General features: G+C 46.0%; 1 protein-coding gene across 1 annotated transcript; it reads left to right on the top strand.

Moving 5' to 3' along the window:
- The first annotated feature begins 4,766 nt into the window (after positions 1-4,766).
- Positions 4,767-9,294, top strand: metrn (meteorin, glial cell differentiation regulator). Its single transcript, XM_003961435.3, has 4 exons — positions 4,767-5,087; positions 5,569-6,002; positions 7,214-7,273; positions 7,748-9,294. The coding sequence occupies exons 1-4, from the start codon at positions 4,981-4,983 to the stop codon at positions 8,059-8,061; spliced, it is 915 nt and encodes a 304-aa protein (XP_003961484.1). The 5' UTR covers positions 4,767-4,980; the 3' UTR covers positions 8,062-9,294.
- Positions 9,295-17,026: the final 7,732 nt, after the last annotated feature.

Raw genomic sequence — 17,026 nt, 5'->3', positions numbered from 1 at the left:
GAGGGACAACATCTGTCTTTCCTGTGGACATATGTAAAGCACCGTACCAATTGTCGATTTTGGAGGGATCCTGCTTTTTAGTTAAGTTTTCCCTCCAAATTGATTCAGCCAATTAGAAGCTGTGTGGGGGCTGGGAGAGCTGCAAACAAGACGGACAGCGGAGAACCTCTGTCTGACCCCCAGCTGGGCTCCAAAAACACAGCCCATCCAAGCCTGGAGGCATTACCATAGCGATACTGGGCTGCTGATAACAATACACTCATTTGGATTTCAGACTACAGGATTGGGAGATCAATCATTAATTGCAGCTAATAAGAGCCGTAAATGTGGTGTAAAGTATGTTGGACATGGCGTCTCCACAAAACCAACATCAGAACTGGTTTTCCCTTCAAAAGCAAGCAGGACCGAACCATTTACACATTATGTCCATGTAGGTTCTCATTAATGTTAATCTGTGAAGGTCAAGCAAAGGGCCAACCTTTGATTTGCTCACAAGATTTTACAAATCAAAGCAGATAACAGTAAACTCTCCCACCTACTGACATGCTGCTGTAGTGACTCCAGATGTTCCAGATGCAATATGAATTTCTAATGACTGCCTTTTAAAGTAAATAGCCTCACATGGTGGCTTCTGCCCGCAGAGGGCTGTGAGACATTAAGGCTGGTGCAGCATCAACATTGTCTCTGTGGGAGTAGGGCACCGTTGTCTGTATACGGTCAGATGGACAGAGACCAACCTCCTTGTTAGGACGAGGGACAAATGGTTATTGTTTTACGGTGAGGAAGAGGACTGTTGGAAAGTTGGAAGATACTGTCATCACCAGCAGTTACAGGCGGCACTTTTAACCCATGCATGGCAGGTTCAGCATGCATTACAGTCTCCCTCCCAGTGACCACTGGGATTAGGAAAATGCTGAAATAAACTTAGTGTGGTTCACAGTACAGAGATGCCTGCTGCAAACATACTACATTTAAAGGAAGGACAAGCACAGAAAAGCAATCAACCCCAAGTGTGAGTGACTAAGGAGATAATACAATAGAAAGAAGGGTTCATTTTAGACACCTGCAGCTTCTTCCCTCCATTTTCCTAATGAGGAAATTCCCAAAGTCCCCAGGGCACCCAGCTGTCACCTCTGACCCCAGACGCTATAATTAGGTTATATTCATGTGCATTCATGAAGTGGACTGTTGATGTGTGGAGTCATCAAAAAGATTCAGACAAAGCTCTCCACAAAACACATCATATATGTCAAATTACGGAGAAAAAAACATGTTTAGGCAGAATAAAATGAGGGAAAATGAGGGCGTCGCAGTTTGTGCCGTCCTGATTGGAGCGACACTGGCAGCAACAGTTAAAGTGTACGCAATGAGATGTGTAACGGTGCAGCTAAGTGACCCATTACATGTTTAGAAAAGCATTAGAAAGCATTCTCAGGCTGTGCGGGTGCGTTCGCAGCTGCGTTTGCCGTCAACCCTCTCTGACACTGTTGATCTGCTGCAGGCCCTCCTGTGCTCCGTTTCCCACTGGGCTTTACGCTAACACAGTCACACAAACTGAGATGAGAGGCAGGCGGAGGACTCTACTGTCATACAAACAAACACATGCACAAACAGGACCCTGAGAAAGTGCAATGAGAGAGCAGGTGTCACTTTTCACATGTGGTTCTCATGGGGGCCTGAAGGGTAAATATCCTCATCACTTTTTTTTCCTCAAACTCCCCTGTGCTGGTTCTTCTGGGACTCTTCACCTGGACGGGGAGGTGGGAAATCGATGCCTTTGGTGCTCTCACAGACTCCTCACTTGGAGCCCCTTTAAGGTCCTCTTTACGGGAACTATCCATCACCATCACAAGTAACGGATCTAAAATGATACAAAAAAATGGGCACTGTTGTCATGGTTACAGCTTTGAATACAGTTGCGAACCAGCTGCCCTGTAATTATAGACAGAACAGATATAAGACGTGGAGGCAATCACAACAACAGGCGCCTAGTACACAGTGTGTGCTTCAACTCGTGTTTTCAGGCAAAAATAAACCAAATTTGAAGATATTTGCTCTATTTCCAACTTGACATGCAACAATTTAAAGGCTGCGACAGCCTTTATTATTAATTCTCATTTAGTTGTAACATGGAAAAACATTCACATGTGTGGCCCTGTTTTCACATCTGCTTCAACATCATTTCCCACGACAAACTCACCAGGCAAGAAAAAAAAATAACAACCAAAAAACCTCAACACAGCAGAATCCTGCGGTGGGAAGGGCATATTTTCTGCCACCCCAAATGTAGGCTGATTACCAGAGTCTCCGGACAAGGTCTCAGATCTCATTACCAGCAGATAGATGACGCTGTGCAGGAAAACAAACAGCAGCAATGTCAGATCGAGCGGATTAGCGACGAGGTGCCATGGGAAGCTGCTTAAATGCCTGGGAACGAGGACATGTCAGCTTCTCAGTGTAGATTGGGTCTCTGGTGTTTTAGCTGAGAACTGCAATCTATTTTCAATAAAATGAAATATATGTACAGCTCAATTCACCTCTTTGTTCTCAAAATGTAGATACTTTGTTTTTCCAAACAGAGGATGTGTTCAAATCAACCATTAGGATATTCGTATGAATGCAAACATGAATTAATTTTCGTTAAAAGGACCTGAAACTGTGAGAACACCCAGGAAATATACAGGGTAACAACATCAAGGTCCCATAAATGCCAGTAACACCACACTGTTGCTACATCCTCCCTGTGTAAGCATGCACAGAATAAATAGATACCACTCTCGCACACGCGTGCAAACACAGCGTCGCTGTTTGAAGACACTCTCATTGGCAGTTTGGTGAAAACATGTAAAAAACTTTGGAAGAATGAGGACAAAAGAGGAGTGTTTCAATTGAGTCAAGGTTTGCATTCTTCTTGTCGTGGAAATTAAACAACCAGATCTGATGGTTCTCACACTCATACAGACACTAAAAATCTTAAGTTGAGTTAAAATGTCAGAATGTTAAGCAATTTATTCAAACTAAAGCATACTGCAGACATGTCTTGATCATTAGGAGATATATTTGATACAGGATTTAAAGTTTAATGTTAACGTTGTTTAATGTGAGCTGAATGCAAACAAAACCAAATGAAGTAAACTTTAGAAAACTTTAAAGGTAGACTGAGGCTAAGAAATTCCTTATTTTTAGTCTTTATGATCAAAGTACTTGGGGTGTAAACATATTTAAAAGAGGAAGTTTATCAAATTATATGTAAAATTGAAAAAGATAAAACAGCAGTCGAATAACAATTAGCTTGAAAATACTGTGAATTTTGAGGAAACAGGTAACAGAAATCAAGTTATTACACATAGTAAATAAAAGGTCACATATATTGTAGTTCAATCTGGCCTGGGAAGCCCTGGTTGTATCCAAAAGTTGGAAGAGCCAAGGTACCTTTGAGCAAAGTACCAAACCCTCAAATGCTCAGTTAAACCCTGCAGCTCCCTGCCCTCGTCCATATGCAGCTGCTATAGGCTCCAGTGCCCTCCCTGCTACCCTGCTAGGGAAACCCATGGGGGAAAGAATACGTCGATGTGCAGATACTAGGTTTTCCGTAGGTCAAACACATTATGCTGGCCGTGACTTAGGTGATAATATGACAGACTTTATTTCTAATCCTCAAACACACACTGGGGGATTTTTTTTCAGTGATGAAAATGCTGAGTGTGTGTCTTCATGCAGCCATCAAACCATATCAAATGTGTTTAATCTCAGCCTGAAGTGGTTCGTGCTCATGAACTCAGCCTTGTGTAAGTGCTGCATGTGTCCAGGTCACACCAGGGTAAAAATCCATGCATCTCCATCCAACCACCCTCACCTGGACACATGTGGACACTATCATTTCTTTACGACTAATCTTTGTATCACTTGTGTGCACTTTTCATCCCCTTTCCTCCAGGCTTTTTTAGACGCCGCCACTTTGATCTGGGCTGCGGAAAACAAAGCACCATGCCGCTGCAGACAATAAAGCAGCTGGATTTCTGCACATGTGCCTTTGTGTTGCTCTGAGGCCCTGTCATAACTCCGTTAGACAGACCGAGACGCATTATTTTCACACACACACACACGGACGTACAAGTCATTGGCTTGTGGAGATGGATGGCGGCGTTCGCACAAAAGAATATTTGATTTGGTTATAAATACCATATCATGAAAGAGCAGCACAGCAGGGCAAAGGGCAAAGGCCACAAAAACCAGAGGAGGCGCAAAATCTTCATCATCATCACCACCAGATAGGGTGTCTCAAACTCAGGGTAGTGTCACTCAGCTGTCAGCGGTGCTTTATATCCTCCGTTCAGCCTGTTTGGCTTAAGCTATAATGAATATGATACATTTGCAGAGTGCTTAAGAGGTCTGGAAAAGGCCAGAATCCTTTTAAAGGCCATTAAAGTAAGTTTGATGAGTGCTGTTATGGGCCGATTGTGTTGAAAAACGAGAAATGAAAAATTCCCTTATGTCTCTATTTAAAACTCTGGAACTCTATAATTGTCCCATTTTAACATCAACATGGAGAAACTAACGTTGAGATTAATTTGAATATAAACAAACTTTTGTCAGCTCTCTCCTCTGGGATAATTGGTCTTTTTGTCTGGCACAATGGTGAAGTGAAACTGTCGCGGATCCCGCAGGTCAGAGGCCCCGCCCCCTCCGCGGCGTGAGTGGTTTAAAGTTTCACTCTCTGCTCGCTGATTGGTCCGCCAAGTTTGGCCGAGGCCCCATAAAGTTGGGACCTCTGCGACTCCCGGACGCACATCAGCAGCCAGAAAAAGTGTCGGAGTTTTTCTCTTATCTCCCATTTCAGGATAAGAGGAATTATGGAGCTTGTAGTTACAGAAAATTTAGCTTAATTTGAGGGTTTTTTTCTTGACTGTTAGGATATCGCAGATTTGTACGATTCTTTTTCTTTTAAAAGTTGCATAACTTTAAAAAAAACCCTTAAACATGTCTGTTTCTGGGGTTTGGATTAATGCAGTCGGGATTTTCCTTTTTGGCCTTTTTAATCTGGCGATTTCAAACTACTCGGAAGACCAGTGCAGCTGGAGAGGGAGGTGAGTATCCCATGCTGGCACATTTTCACAGCCATTTGAATGGGGGGAACAGAAGAAATATAAGACGTTAGATGCAAGAAGAAGGAATTTTTATTTCAAAATTGCATTTTTTGATGCTTGTTGTTGTTGCGGCACAGTAAATGTGTTTGCGGTGCTCTGCAGCGATTGTGCCTGGAGGGTGTCTACAGGAGACATGGAGAATGTGTGTGTGCGTGTGTGTGTGTGAAGGGGGAGGGGGGGGTCCAGACTAAGAGGAGACTGAAGGATTAACTGAAAATTCTCCTAAAAACACAGAGTTTCTTTGCATTAAATTGTTTAAGTTTGATTAGAGATGCAGCGTTGGCGCTTGTTTCCATATTTGCCAATAGGCGGCGCCCTACACAAACTGTCATGTTACGTGTAGATACCTATTTGTATAATTTTAAATCAGATTTCATCTAAAGAGTGCATCTAATCAAGGTCTTTAATCCTGTCCTTGCAGTGGGTTGTCCCAGCAGCAGGGCAGCGTGGAGCAGATCTCCCTGCACTGCTCGGAGGGCAGGCTGGACTGGCTCTATCCCAAAGGGGCCCTGCGTGTCAGCCTCTCACCCCGGCTGCCCTCTGTGGCCGTGGGCCCCGGCAGCAGCAGCTCTGGCCTCATCACGGCGTGTGTCAAGCCCTCGGAGGAATTCCACGGAGCCCAGCTGTACCTGGAAAGAGATGGGGTTCTGGAGCTCCTGGTAGGGGACAGGCTAAAGTCCTCCCCACCACCGAGGGTTCGCTGCTTCAGCCGGCTTCCTGGGGAGAGGGTGGCTCTCTTCCTGCAGGCTACCCCCCACCAGGACATCAGCAGGCGGATCGCCTCGTTCCACTATGAGCTGAGGGGAGACTGGACCGCTCACCTGTCGCTGGACTCTCAGCCCATCAATGTGGAAGGTGAGTCATGTTTCCAGGCGCCGTCACAGTGGCGCCTCCACAACTGCAGCTGGTTTCCTGGTCACTGTCTTTATTTAGAAGAATTGGGCCCTTGGTCCCAAAATGTTGAAATATGAGGAGAAAATAAAAATCAAACCAACGGGAAGAATGTTGACACTTTATTTAACATTTTATATATGTCCACACTTATTAAAGGACTAACTGTTCCTTATTCAGACCTTTGTGGACTTCCCACAGACGGGAGGTGGAAGTGGCCAAAGTTTTCCCAGAGGTGTGCTGGTTTGGACTGGGAGAAGCCTTGGAACTAGTTTATGTGTGTGAGACTGGGAGGGGGGGCACAAAAGCACAGTATGTGGGGCTTTCTCCAGAGTCCACAGCCCTTTGAATTGTTGGAGCCTGAGTATTCTGGGATTACTGCTGTCGCCTAGGTGACGGGGAGGCCTCTGCCCAGCTGAGATGCTCTACTCTTTTGTTGAACTGCCTCTCTGTGGGGAGACATGTCTGCAGTAGAGAACCCCCCTCCCCTACATTTCTTTGCACTCTCACTCCCACACGCACACACTGATTGAGTTTAGATGCGGGGGGGAGGGGGGGGGATGCGGTCTAGAGAGGAAGGAATCTCATTTATCAGGAGGTTTTCACTAAGGAGGAAAATGTGTGGGGTGGGCAAGGGGCCCCCAAAGAACCTCAAGTAGAACTTTAAAAAATGCCAGGACTCTTTTTTTGTCTACCCACAGACCAACCAGTGACGGTGGACAGAGATTTAATGGTCCAACTTTAACTTAGTTGAGGCCATCTGCAGACTTTAACGGTCCTGTTCAGTTTTAAAAGAGGGTAGGTTAGAGGAGACCTCTCTTGGCTGTGCGAATATTCTCACTTTAACAGGAGTCTGCGAAGGCCCTGACTCACAGGCTTTGATGAGGTGTGACTGTGGACACCCTGAAAGGCTTTAAAGGGGAAAGTTTCAGTTGAGCTTTAAAGTGTCTGGGATGGAACTCGTATCCTAAAGCTTCCCTGGTCCTCCTTTGCCGACAGTAAAACTCAGCAGCTGTCTTATTCAGTGGTTGGTGGTCCCTCAGCATTCACAGCGATCTGGTCCTGCACATGTGATCTGAGATGCTGGAAGTCTTCACAGTAGTGAAGATATTAGTTTGGAGGTGACTTTTTGCAGTTTATTTGACCTGTCTCTTCTCTCCTTGTTACCACTGCAGATGCCTGCCGACCCTGCAACGACACAGAGATTTTAATGGCCGTTTGCACCAGTGACTTTGGTAAGTTTCACCACAGACGTTCGTTGTCCGTCAGGCCCAAACAGCCCCCGTTCTAATTCAGCCAAGATTAAGAAACCAAACCTCAGAATGAGGCAAGGCAGTGGCAGCATTTTTACACCTTTGATGCGGAATCAGTTAAAAATTCAAGCACCCAAAAGTCAAAGTTGAAACGGCAAATCTTTGAGGCCCCAACTTCACAGGAAAAGCTAATGGAAGCACTGTAGTGGACTAATCTTAACATCAAGCCTCCAGAAAGGAGCAGTGGAGTAATCTGTAGGCCTCCGATTGAGCTGTAACGGCGCTGAGAAGAAGTCCAGCTGGCAACAAAAGTTGGAGGGATTAGTGAGCAGGCCTTGGTCTATGTAGGGATTTAACCATCCTTTTTAGCCACGGCTAAAAAATTTTAATAAGGCAAAAAACAGAACACAAATTGAAACTCATGAATGATACCAATCCAAATCTTTTTATCCACAGTTGTACGAGGAAACATCCGGTCAGTGGCGGATGACGAGAACCTTCGGGCAGCCGTGATCAAGGTCAGCGCCACCCGGGTGTTTCGGCAGAAGTACACCCTGTTCACCGGAAACAGTCGTGTGGCCAGCAGGGGGGAAATAAGGACTCTGCTGCAGTGCGGCGTTAAACCAGGTCCTGGCAGCTTCCTCTTCACAGGCCGGGTCCACTTTGGGGAGGCCTGGCTGGGCTGCGCTCCTCGCTACAAGGACTTCAAGCAGGCTTACATCACCGCTAAAGCAGCCCAGCTGATCCCCTGCGAACTGCCCGTAGACTGACTGCACACCTCTGCAGCAGCTGTAGCGACGCTCCGAGCCGAGGCCAAACTCAGCCTCGTTTCACGCTTCTGGGAAGAAGCCGGTGCGTGTCCAATGTAGCCGCAGTGGCACCGGTGGATACGGTCTTCCAGAGGACTGAGACATGAAATGGTCTTTTCTCAGCTCCATTTCAGTGCAATACGCAGCCGCTGGTCAGAGAGGAGCAGGTGGAGCTGCGATGTGGATGAAACAAAGCTATTAATCCAGCCCTGGTGAGAGTCATTGCTTTGCAACTCAGGAAGATGTATTAAATGCCTAGTGGCATCCTAACGAGGATGCACTTCAGGCACCTTTTGTGGAGAAAACGTCTGGCCACAAGAGTTTTGTACTGGCCAAACCTCAATTTTTATTAAGGAGATTATAAAGGAAGTCTTATAAAAATACTAAATGTTAAATATCAGTTTATTTGCACTGAAAAGGGAAGGGAATAATCTGGAAATTGCCATGCTGCAAGCACTGAAAACCAAATGAAAAGCAACTTTATGTAGCATAGTGGAGCAATTTAGAATTTAATATATGTACAGAGGACATTCAGAGGACACAGAGTCAAGGGTGCTGAGAGATGTTCACAACTCAAAACCAGTGCTGAGGACACCTTTTTTAGCAGCTCCGGAGGTTTGACCTGAGGAATCCAGGTTTTGGGCATTATTTCGGAAATAAGGGTCAAGGATGTAACCATGCAACAGTCGAGTGATGAACAACAAAGAAATGCAAACGACTGGACTCTTTTTTATTATGACTTGCAAATGTGTTGCCAAAGCAGTTTAAGGTGTCGTCCAGTCGTCACAACTTTAGGTTAAAAAAATGAAACAAAGTTAGTGCATTTAGTCAGGAAACAAAAATGACAGCAGCCATGTTAAAACCATGATCCAGCATTACTGGATGAAAAATCCAATTAGACTGGACAAGGTTAGCTCGGAATTCAGTCATTTGGTGTATAAAATACTGTTCTTTTAGATCTGCACTATGTCAACAGTGGGAGGGGTTCATACCAAATTACCTTCATATGCTGAAACTGTATATATTTAATGCATTCACTGCCATTTCTGTGTATTTTTATGTGAAATTTCATCAGTAATGTGAATGTAAATATGTTAATAAGAAATTCTAGTCATAAAAACAGCATTTTGTCTATTGTGGAATATTTTTATGTTTGTTTGTGTTATTAAAATATATTCAAGACATTATTTTAAACATTCTCTCGTCTGTTATCCTTTTGAGCTGAATGCGCACAAATTTAGCAGCATTTTTACCCATAAAGATAGTTTAACTAGCCTCAATGTCAAAGTTGCAACATGCCTCTCCTACAAATGTCACTTAAAGTGAGCAAGAGTCAGATTTCTGAAAAGTCTAAACAAACACTGTCTGAGAGGTCAAAAAGGTGAGGAGGTATAGGGGGGGGGTTAAAGACCCTGTGGCTATCAGGATGGGGAAGCATGGAGAAAACAACCTGTGGAATTCTGTTGTACTCGGCCCCCATTTACAGGAGTGAGGAAGTAATAAATTGCCATTAAGGGAGCAGCTTGACAGACCAGACTGAGCTGAGGTGCCGCACAGTCGCTGGCTTCATCCTGACCACGGGTCTGGAGCTAAAGGTTCTTTATTTCCAGCACCTTGGAGTGTGTGATATGTTTGTTATCACCTGAGATATTTTCCATTTAGACACAGAAAGATCAAACCAACTTTCAACTTTACGAGGAGAGCTGTGAACTGAGCTGTTAGAATTATAAACCTAACCAGCGATGTACTACATGAGTTCCCCCCACACAAACACACGCACACACACACACACACACACACACACACACACACACACACACACACACACACACATTCACATACGAAGGTAACTGTTGCAGCACTGATAAGCCAAAACAAAGACCACTGAATTTATTCACCATCGGCTCATATGTGACAGTCTGACAATGCTCAACTTCCTGAAGGGCTGTCAGTCCTCCATGACCCGAACCTGAACCCACATATATCCATATTCACATCAGTGCAGTCGCTGTAGTAGACCTAAAGTGTACGATAAAACACTGCTCATGGAGCAGCACCTTCCTCTCAGAACAATGCCCCCCTGATACACACACACACACACACACACACACACGCACGCACACACACACACACGCACACACACACACACGCACGCACGCACACACACACACACACACACACACACACACACACACACACACACACACACACCCTTCCTCTCTGTTCTGTGGTGGAGCTGAGGTGAAGTGTGGTCACTTTCATGTAGGAAACACTCTGGAAAGAGGAGTCCAAAGCAGCTGTAGTGAGTCGCTGGGTGGGGACTTCCGCTAGGCCCTGGGGGAGTTGGAGGAACGTGGCGAAGGACAAAGCATCAGAGATGAGGGGCAAAGTTCTCCTGGAACCTCCCCTGTATCAACTCTACCTATAGCAGTGTATTCAGAGGGCTGCTGCCACATGTTAATCACAACCATCACCACACTGATGAGACAATGTTGAGTTTTTCTACCCAAGAATGAGATGCTTTTATGATTATGAGTCTTCTTCTAATGATCACATCCAAACTTTTAATAAATCTCACACAGATTGAGTTCTGTAGCTTCCGTGGCTCAGATTAATGTACTCCCTGGAGTATGATCATCCTTGGGTCATGGCCTAGTCCCTCTGGGGACATATGAGAGCTTCTCCTTGCTTCACCTGGATCTCTTCCTTCTGGAATAATCTCTTTCCTTGGTTCACATCTTTCCCACAGCTGGATGCACAGCTGCAGCTTGTTGTCCTCTTGCGGATCCAAAACAGAGTGAGCAACGCTCTGACGCACACTTGTTACGGTCTGTCTACATGTGCCAGAAGCTTTTAATGTTTAAAAGTCCGTGGCCACCTCTTCCCTGCCCCAGCAACGCCGCCACTGCCGCCAGGCTTGTCCAGTAACCAATTCTTGTTCTTTGGTGACAGATGAAGCAGGTGTTCGGCACAGTTTTTCATTCCAACCAGTTCCAGATGAAACGGTGCTTCCGGTTACTGTTGCCTCAAACCCCCAAATCCTGGGCAACAAATAAGCATAAGTACAAACTTTCCTTTATTCCCAGACTGGGATAAAACGTGGGACCACAGATAGAGGAGAGGAAGGCAGTTTTGGATATTAGAAATTAAATAATTACTTGTTATTGAACCCTCTGTAACCAAACATCAGGCTGAGTAAATCGTCCACCTCTTCGTGTGACTCAGGCTCTCCGTCAGCTGGTGCTGAGCCCATAACCACACTTTGGCATCCCAGCTGAAGTCCTGGTTCCCATAACACCCTCACACAGCTGGGGAGGCTGATTCAGTGTCCCTGACCAGGATCGTGCCAACGTTGCTTCCCACTAATCCAACCAGTGAGATGAAGCATCACGGCCGTCTTTACCCTCCTGACTGTCTCCTTCTGGACATTTCGGAGAAGTTGTCTTCCTGAAACTAATGATGTGGAGACGTATGGTGGGAGCAGAAAAGAATGATGTGGCAAAGAGAAGCGGGCAGCCTGGGTGGGTTGAGAGGTCAAAGTGAAAAGGAGAACAAATGTAGAGCGGTGCAGGAGCGTGTTTATCTTGCCATGTTATCCCTCTGAAGTACTGAAGGGAAGAGAGCGAGGAGACCGCTTTGTTCCTCAAGAGCCTGCAGATGGCTGTAATCCCTTCCAAAATGCACACTGAAAATCAATCAAGGTCGGGTGGACATGGCTGTATGAGGGTAGAGGCGGGCGACATGTTTCTCAGGGAGGGGGCCTGAGCAAAGATGCCGAGTCAAATGAGCCGCTTTGGCTGGTTTTCCCGCCAAAAAACGGTATTGTGAGAAACAACAAAAGGAATGAATTGAGGTGAACACAGCTGCCTTCACCGCATCCTGCAGGGGCTGATGAGGAGGTGCAGCCACAAAAACCAGACGAGATCAGATCAGAGCAGAGCAGATCAGAACAGAGCAGAACAGAACAGAACAGAGCAGAGCAGAGCAGAGCAGAGCAGATCAGAGCAGAGCAGAACAGAGCAGAGCAGAGCAGAGCAGAGCAGAGCAGATCAGAGCAGAGCAGAACAGAACAGAGCAGAACAGAACAGATCCGATCAGATCAGATCAGATCAGATCAGAACAGAACAGAACAGAGCAGAGCAGAGCAGAGCAGAGCAGAGCAGAGCAGAACAGATCCGATCCGAGCAGAATACAACAGAGTAGAGCAGACCAGAACAGATCAGATCAGATCAGATCAGATCAGATCAGATCAGATCAGATCAGAACAGAACAGATCAGATCAGATCACATCAGATCAGATCAGAACAGATCAGATCAGATCAGATCAGATCAGATCAGAACAGATCAGAACAGATCAGATCAGATCAGATCAGATCAGATCAGAACAGAACAGAACAGATCAGATCAGATCAGATCAGAACAGATCAGATCAGATCAGATCAGAACAGATCAGATCAGATCAGAACAGATCAGATCAGATCAGATCAGATCAGATCAGATCAGAACAGAACAGAACAGATCAGATCAGAACAGAACAGAACAGAAGAGATCAGAACAGAACAGAACAGATCAGATCAGATCAGAACAGATCAGATCAGATCAGAACAGAACAGAACAGAACAGAACAGAACAGATCAGATCAGATCAGATCAGATCAGATCAGATCAGCAGGGTAACATCAGTGCAGTTTCCAAGCAACCACAAGAATGCCAGAGCAAGTGAGAGGATTCTGTTTGTGATGTCTTCTCTCCACCAATATTGCTGTTCTAAGGCCTCCTGTATTTACCATCCGCGCCTGTTTGGCAGCTCTAATCTATATCTGCACCATGCGACTGTCTACATGTGAGGAGGCCTCCAACAATCACCCTGATTCAGGGTCTGCTTTTTAGAAGATGTGCGATTTGTGTGGGAATGTTTCAAAAGATTTTACTCATGGAACACTGAGGACCTTCATGCTTCTTACTTGTGCGGAGGCCCCTTTTCACGCAGGGCTGAGTGAAGAGAAGGAGAAGTGACAGAGAAACACGTCAAGCGTCCGTAGGTCAGATGTGCTGACAGTTAGGAGGCCGGTTTTTGTTCCAATAAAGTGCTCTGGCACACGGTGCATCAGCTCAGCCGCCGTGGCTCGTCTGATGTGTCAGCAGCACCCGAGCCTTCAGCTCCCTTCGCTTCCACACTCATTCCAGGGGAACATGTGTGCTGGAATTCTCCCCCAATTAAGACAGGGATTAGGCAGGTCCGCTGTGGGAACCGAGTGTGGGAAAACGGAGGGTCCGGCCCTCTCTCCTTCCCTCAGCCTCATTCTCACTTGCTCTTGTTGGTGAAGCTGCCTCCCTCCTGCCTCACCCTTACTGTAACCCTTCCTCCCACATTTACTCACCGTATATTCTTTTTTTGCTTCATATTCGCATCACAGAATTCTGTTTTTCCTCTTTTTCAGTATGCAGAATGGCCCCTTTATTATTTTTTCCCTCATTTTTATTCTTCTCTCACCCTCTTAATCAGCCACCCAGAAGCGCCGTAGCTTTTGGTCTTAATTCTCCAAGTTTTTCTGAAGTGCACGGCTCTTCTGGGCCCCCTCCCCCCCCTCGATGCCTCTTCAGCTTTACACTGCTGGCTTGTCTGGGGGGGAGCTGGGGACTCCTCCATGAATAGTCTGAGACTGTCAAACTGAAAGAGGGGGTCGTACAGACAGCTCGTCAGAAAAGAAAAGACAGGTGCCTGTGAGAGCAGACGGTTTCAGGCGTTACACTGGCCCAGTCTGAATCCATTTCACAAGCAGAACATTTATATTTCACTTAACATGACTTACATTTTTTTACACATCCACCCTGTTACGAACCCAAATATATATCAGTGTCATCCAATAATCCCAGACCATAAAATATGAATGAGCTACACAGCCGTGGGAATGTCCTGGATGATCGTCATGCCGGCTCGCTGTTGATGCCTCACGTCTGTCTTAGGATCTTGTCATATTCCCTCTCAGACCACATTCCTCTCCCCACATTCCCCATGTCGGTTGCCACCTTTTCCTCCTCGTTCCCACTCTCCCTCTCCTTTCCTTATGTTCCCATAAATCTCGTCCCCCTGTGAACTCCTCCACACAAGGCTTGTCCATTCCAATTACGGTGGGGCCGTGCAGCCCCCGGCTCACACACTCTACACACACAGCCTGCACTCATTAAGCCTGTATCAATTAGGCATTAACCTCCTAAAACAAAGGGCCTCTTGACGAGCGGCCCATCGTGGGCCATGTGAGGTACTTCCTCCTCATTGCTCCACCCTGCCTCCCATCCCAAGAATGACACATTCATCCAGCCTCCTTCCCACAGTGTTGGCTACAAAACAAACCAGGGAAAAAGGTGATAGGAGAAAAGCATCATTGTCTGACCACCTGGATTGTGGTGCGATGACTGATTATAAGTCTGACGATCACATCAAGTCAGGTGACTTCACTATACTAGTGAGGGCAGCCATTGCGCGTCATCTGAAAGAGTTGAGAGTTTCAGGTAAAATCCAACTATATTCGACAGCTTTTGTCCGACATGATCATGACCCAGTTGTGCAAACCAAATCCCACAGTGGTGATGTGGGTCCCAGTATCTAGAAATCCAATAGTAATAGACACTGGCTGCAGAGAAGATGGCGATAGAGGATGCAGATGGTACCTCCAAAAAGGACGTCATTGTGAAGTAAATTACAGCGTGGATTTTTAATTAAGAGCTGAGGAACAATCTCGGGGTTTCATTTCGTAGACGGCATCAAATAAGACAAAATCATGCAAATGTTCCCGAGCAACAGAACCAGGTGCTGCAAAACATGAGAAAGATGCTGATGTAGAAACTGCTCCTCTGGGTCATTTTAGAGCATGTGGCGGCCAGAAACACGTCAAAAGTGAAGCTCATGCATGAATAAAAGGTCAGCATGTGCCACGATGAACACTGAGTGGTAACGTGAGTATTAATCCCACTCAGAAGCATAATGATGTCATGTTTATTTGTTGGTGTCATTAACATTAATCACTCAGGATTTTGTCTGCTGGCAGAGCAGCGAAGGAGAAACCGTCTTTGATATTCCCACAGATCTGTCGGTGAGAAGAGTGGCCCGACCCCAGCACCCACCCCAGCTTTGGCACGGTGACTATGTTGGCACGCACCCAAGCCGAACCACCACCCACCCCACCCCTTTTCCCAGGCCTCCGAGACTGTAATACATTACCAGCAAAATCCCACTTCCCATTCCTCTCAAACTTTCACACCCCCGGCCCCCTCCATCGCCCCTGCCCTCCCCTCCATGGCTGCCATTCCCCCCCTGAAAAGAGGACATGCATTTGACTCTTTCCATCGTCTCTACTTTTCCCATCGGACAGTTTTCACCCATCATATTTCCCTATCAGGAAGAAAATTTAGAGTAAAAACATACAGATGCCAAAAACACAGACAAACACAGGCTATCTGCCCTCAACGGGCACTGTTGAGGGCTTTTACACGCTGTTTCACAGCAACACTGGGGTTTTAAATGTGGACCTTCTTGGAAAGATTTATTTAAAAAAAAAAAAAAAAAGTAAAAGCCCAGTTTGTTTGTGAGACTGTTCCCAGAGCAGCGGCGAGGGAAAGTATTCACAGGCATGTACGCGTCTGGGCAACATGTAATGACATTATTCTCACCAGGGTGACCCCTCATTGTCACCACGCTTTCTTCTCCCGAAGCTCGTGAAATTGACATAAGCTTCACAAACATTCCAGGCATTTTTTTCTCAAGGCCGGATTTCTTTGGGGCTCTCTTCATAGAAAAGACCGGCAGTGTGAGCTGCGCCCCCTCGTGTTGAATCTGAGGCATTTCATGTTCCTCATGGGGGGACGATGATATCACATTCATCACAGAAATAGCTTAATTTATTCCTTAAATTATTTGTGTGGGTGTAATTTTAGATATACCAGTGCAGATTGGCTGATCCCTCTCAGCTGTCAGACTGGGATTTGTCGGATCTTTGCGAGCCCGATAAAGTTACATATTTCAGGATTCTTGTTAATGACGCAGCTGACCACATTTGTCTTTGGCTAAAACAAGAATGACAGTCAGTCCTGGCAGCTTGGGTTTTTATCAGGAATTCTGAGACCATCCACCTGGAACAGAAAACCTGAGGGGAACATCTCCACTGACATTGGGAGATAAAGAAAAACGACAAAAATGAGTCTCCCATATGTGCTGGAAACAGAACCAGAGCCACAACATTATCCAGTAACTCAGTGGAGGCATTAAGCCTGAGACAATGATCCACTAACGCTGGTTTAAACACTCCATCTTTGAAGTCATTATTCCAGTTTGCTTACAGAATAAACACGGTTTGGCCTGCAGGAGGAAGGTCACACAGACCCCCCATCCAACACTTCCCACTGCTGCCTGCGGCCCGGCTCCATGCTGTGGTGGAGAGGCTCATGGAACTCCTTCGTCCTCCTCAGCTTCATCTCGAGATGCTCTTCTCTGACTCAAACATGGAATGAACCTCCTGGAACAGCCAGGCCCTAAATAAATAACACACGAATCCGAGTGGAATTCCTCATTCGACGCGTCTCGGCCTCGGGCACAAAAATGTCAGGCTGATTTAGGTTTGTGAATATTTCAAACAGCAACCTTTTCTGCTGCCAACATTTTAAAGTCGTTCAGACAAAATAAGTGGATCAGCAGGATTTCTGGTGTCCGCCACACTCGCTCCGATACTCGTGCTCTCCTAAAGAGCCAGCATGATGGCCCCACCACAAGAAAGACACAGAGGAACCACATCATACGTACAGTAAATAAAGAACTATGGCTACACAAAGGAGCAAAAACATCAAAGAGGTGACCACAGAGCAGACAGGGATAAACACGGAGGCGAATGTCCTGACATGGCTGGAAATGCTTCAGCCCGTCTCACTTTCTC

Source organism: Takifugu rubripes, chromosome 1, assembly GCF_901000725.2.
Source record: "Takifugu rubripes chromosome 1, fTakRub1.2, whole genome shotgun sequence".
Lineage (NCBI taxonomy): Eukaryota > Metazoa > Chordata > Actinopteri > Tetraodontiformes > Tetraodontidae > Takifugu > Takifugu rubripes.
Note: the sequence above shows the minus strand (reverse complement) of the source record. Positions and strands in the feature narration are given on the sequence as shown.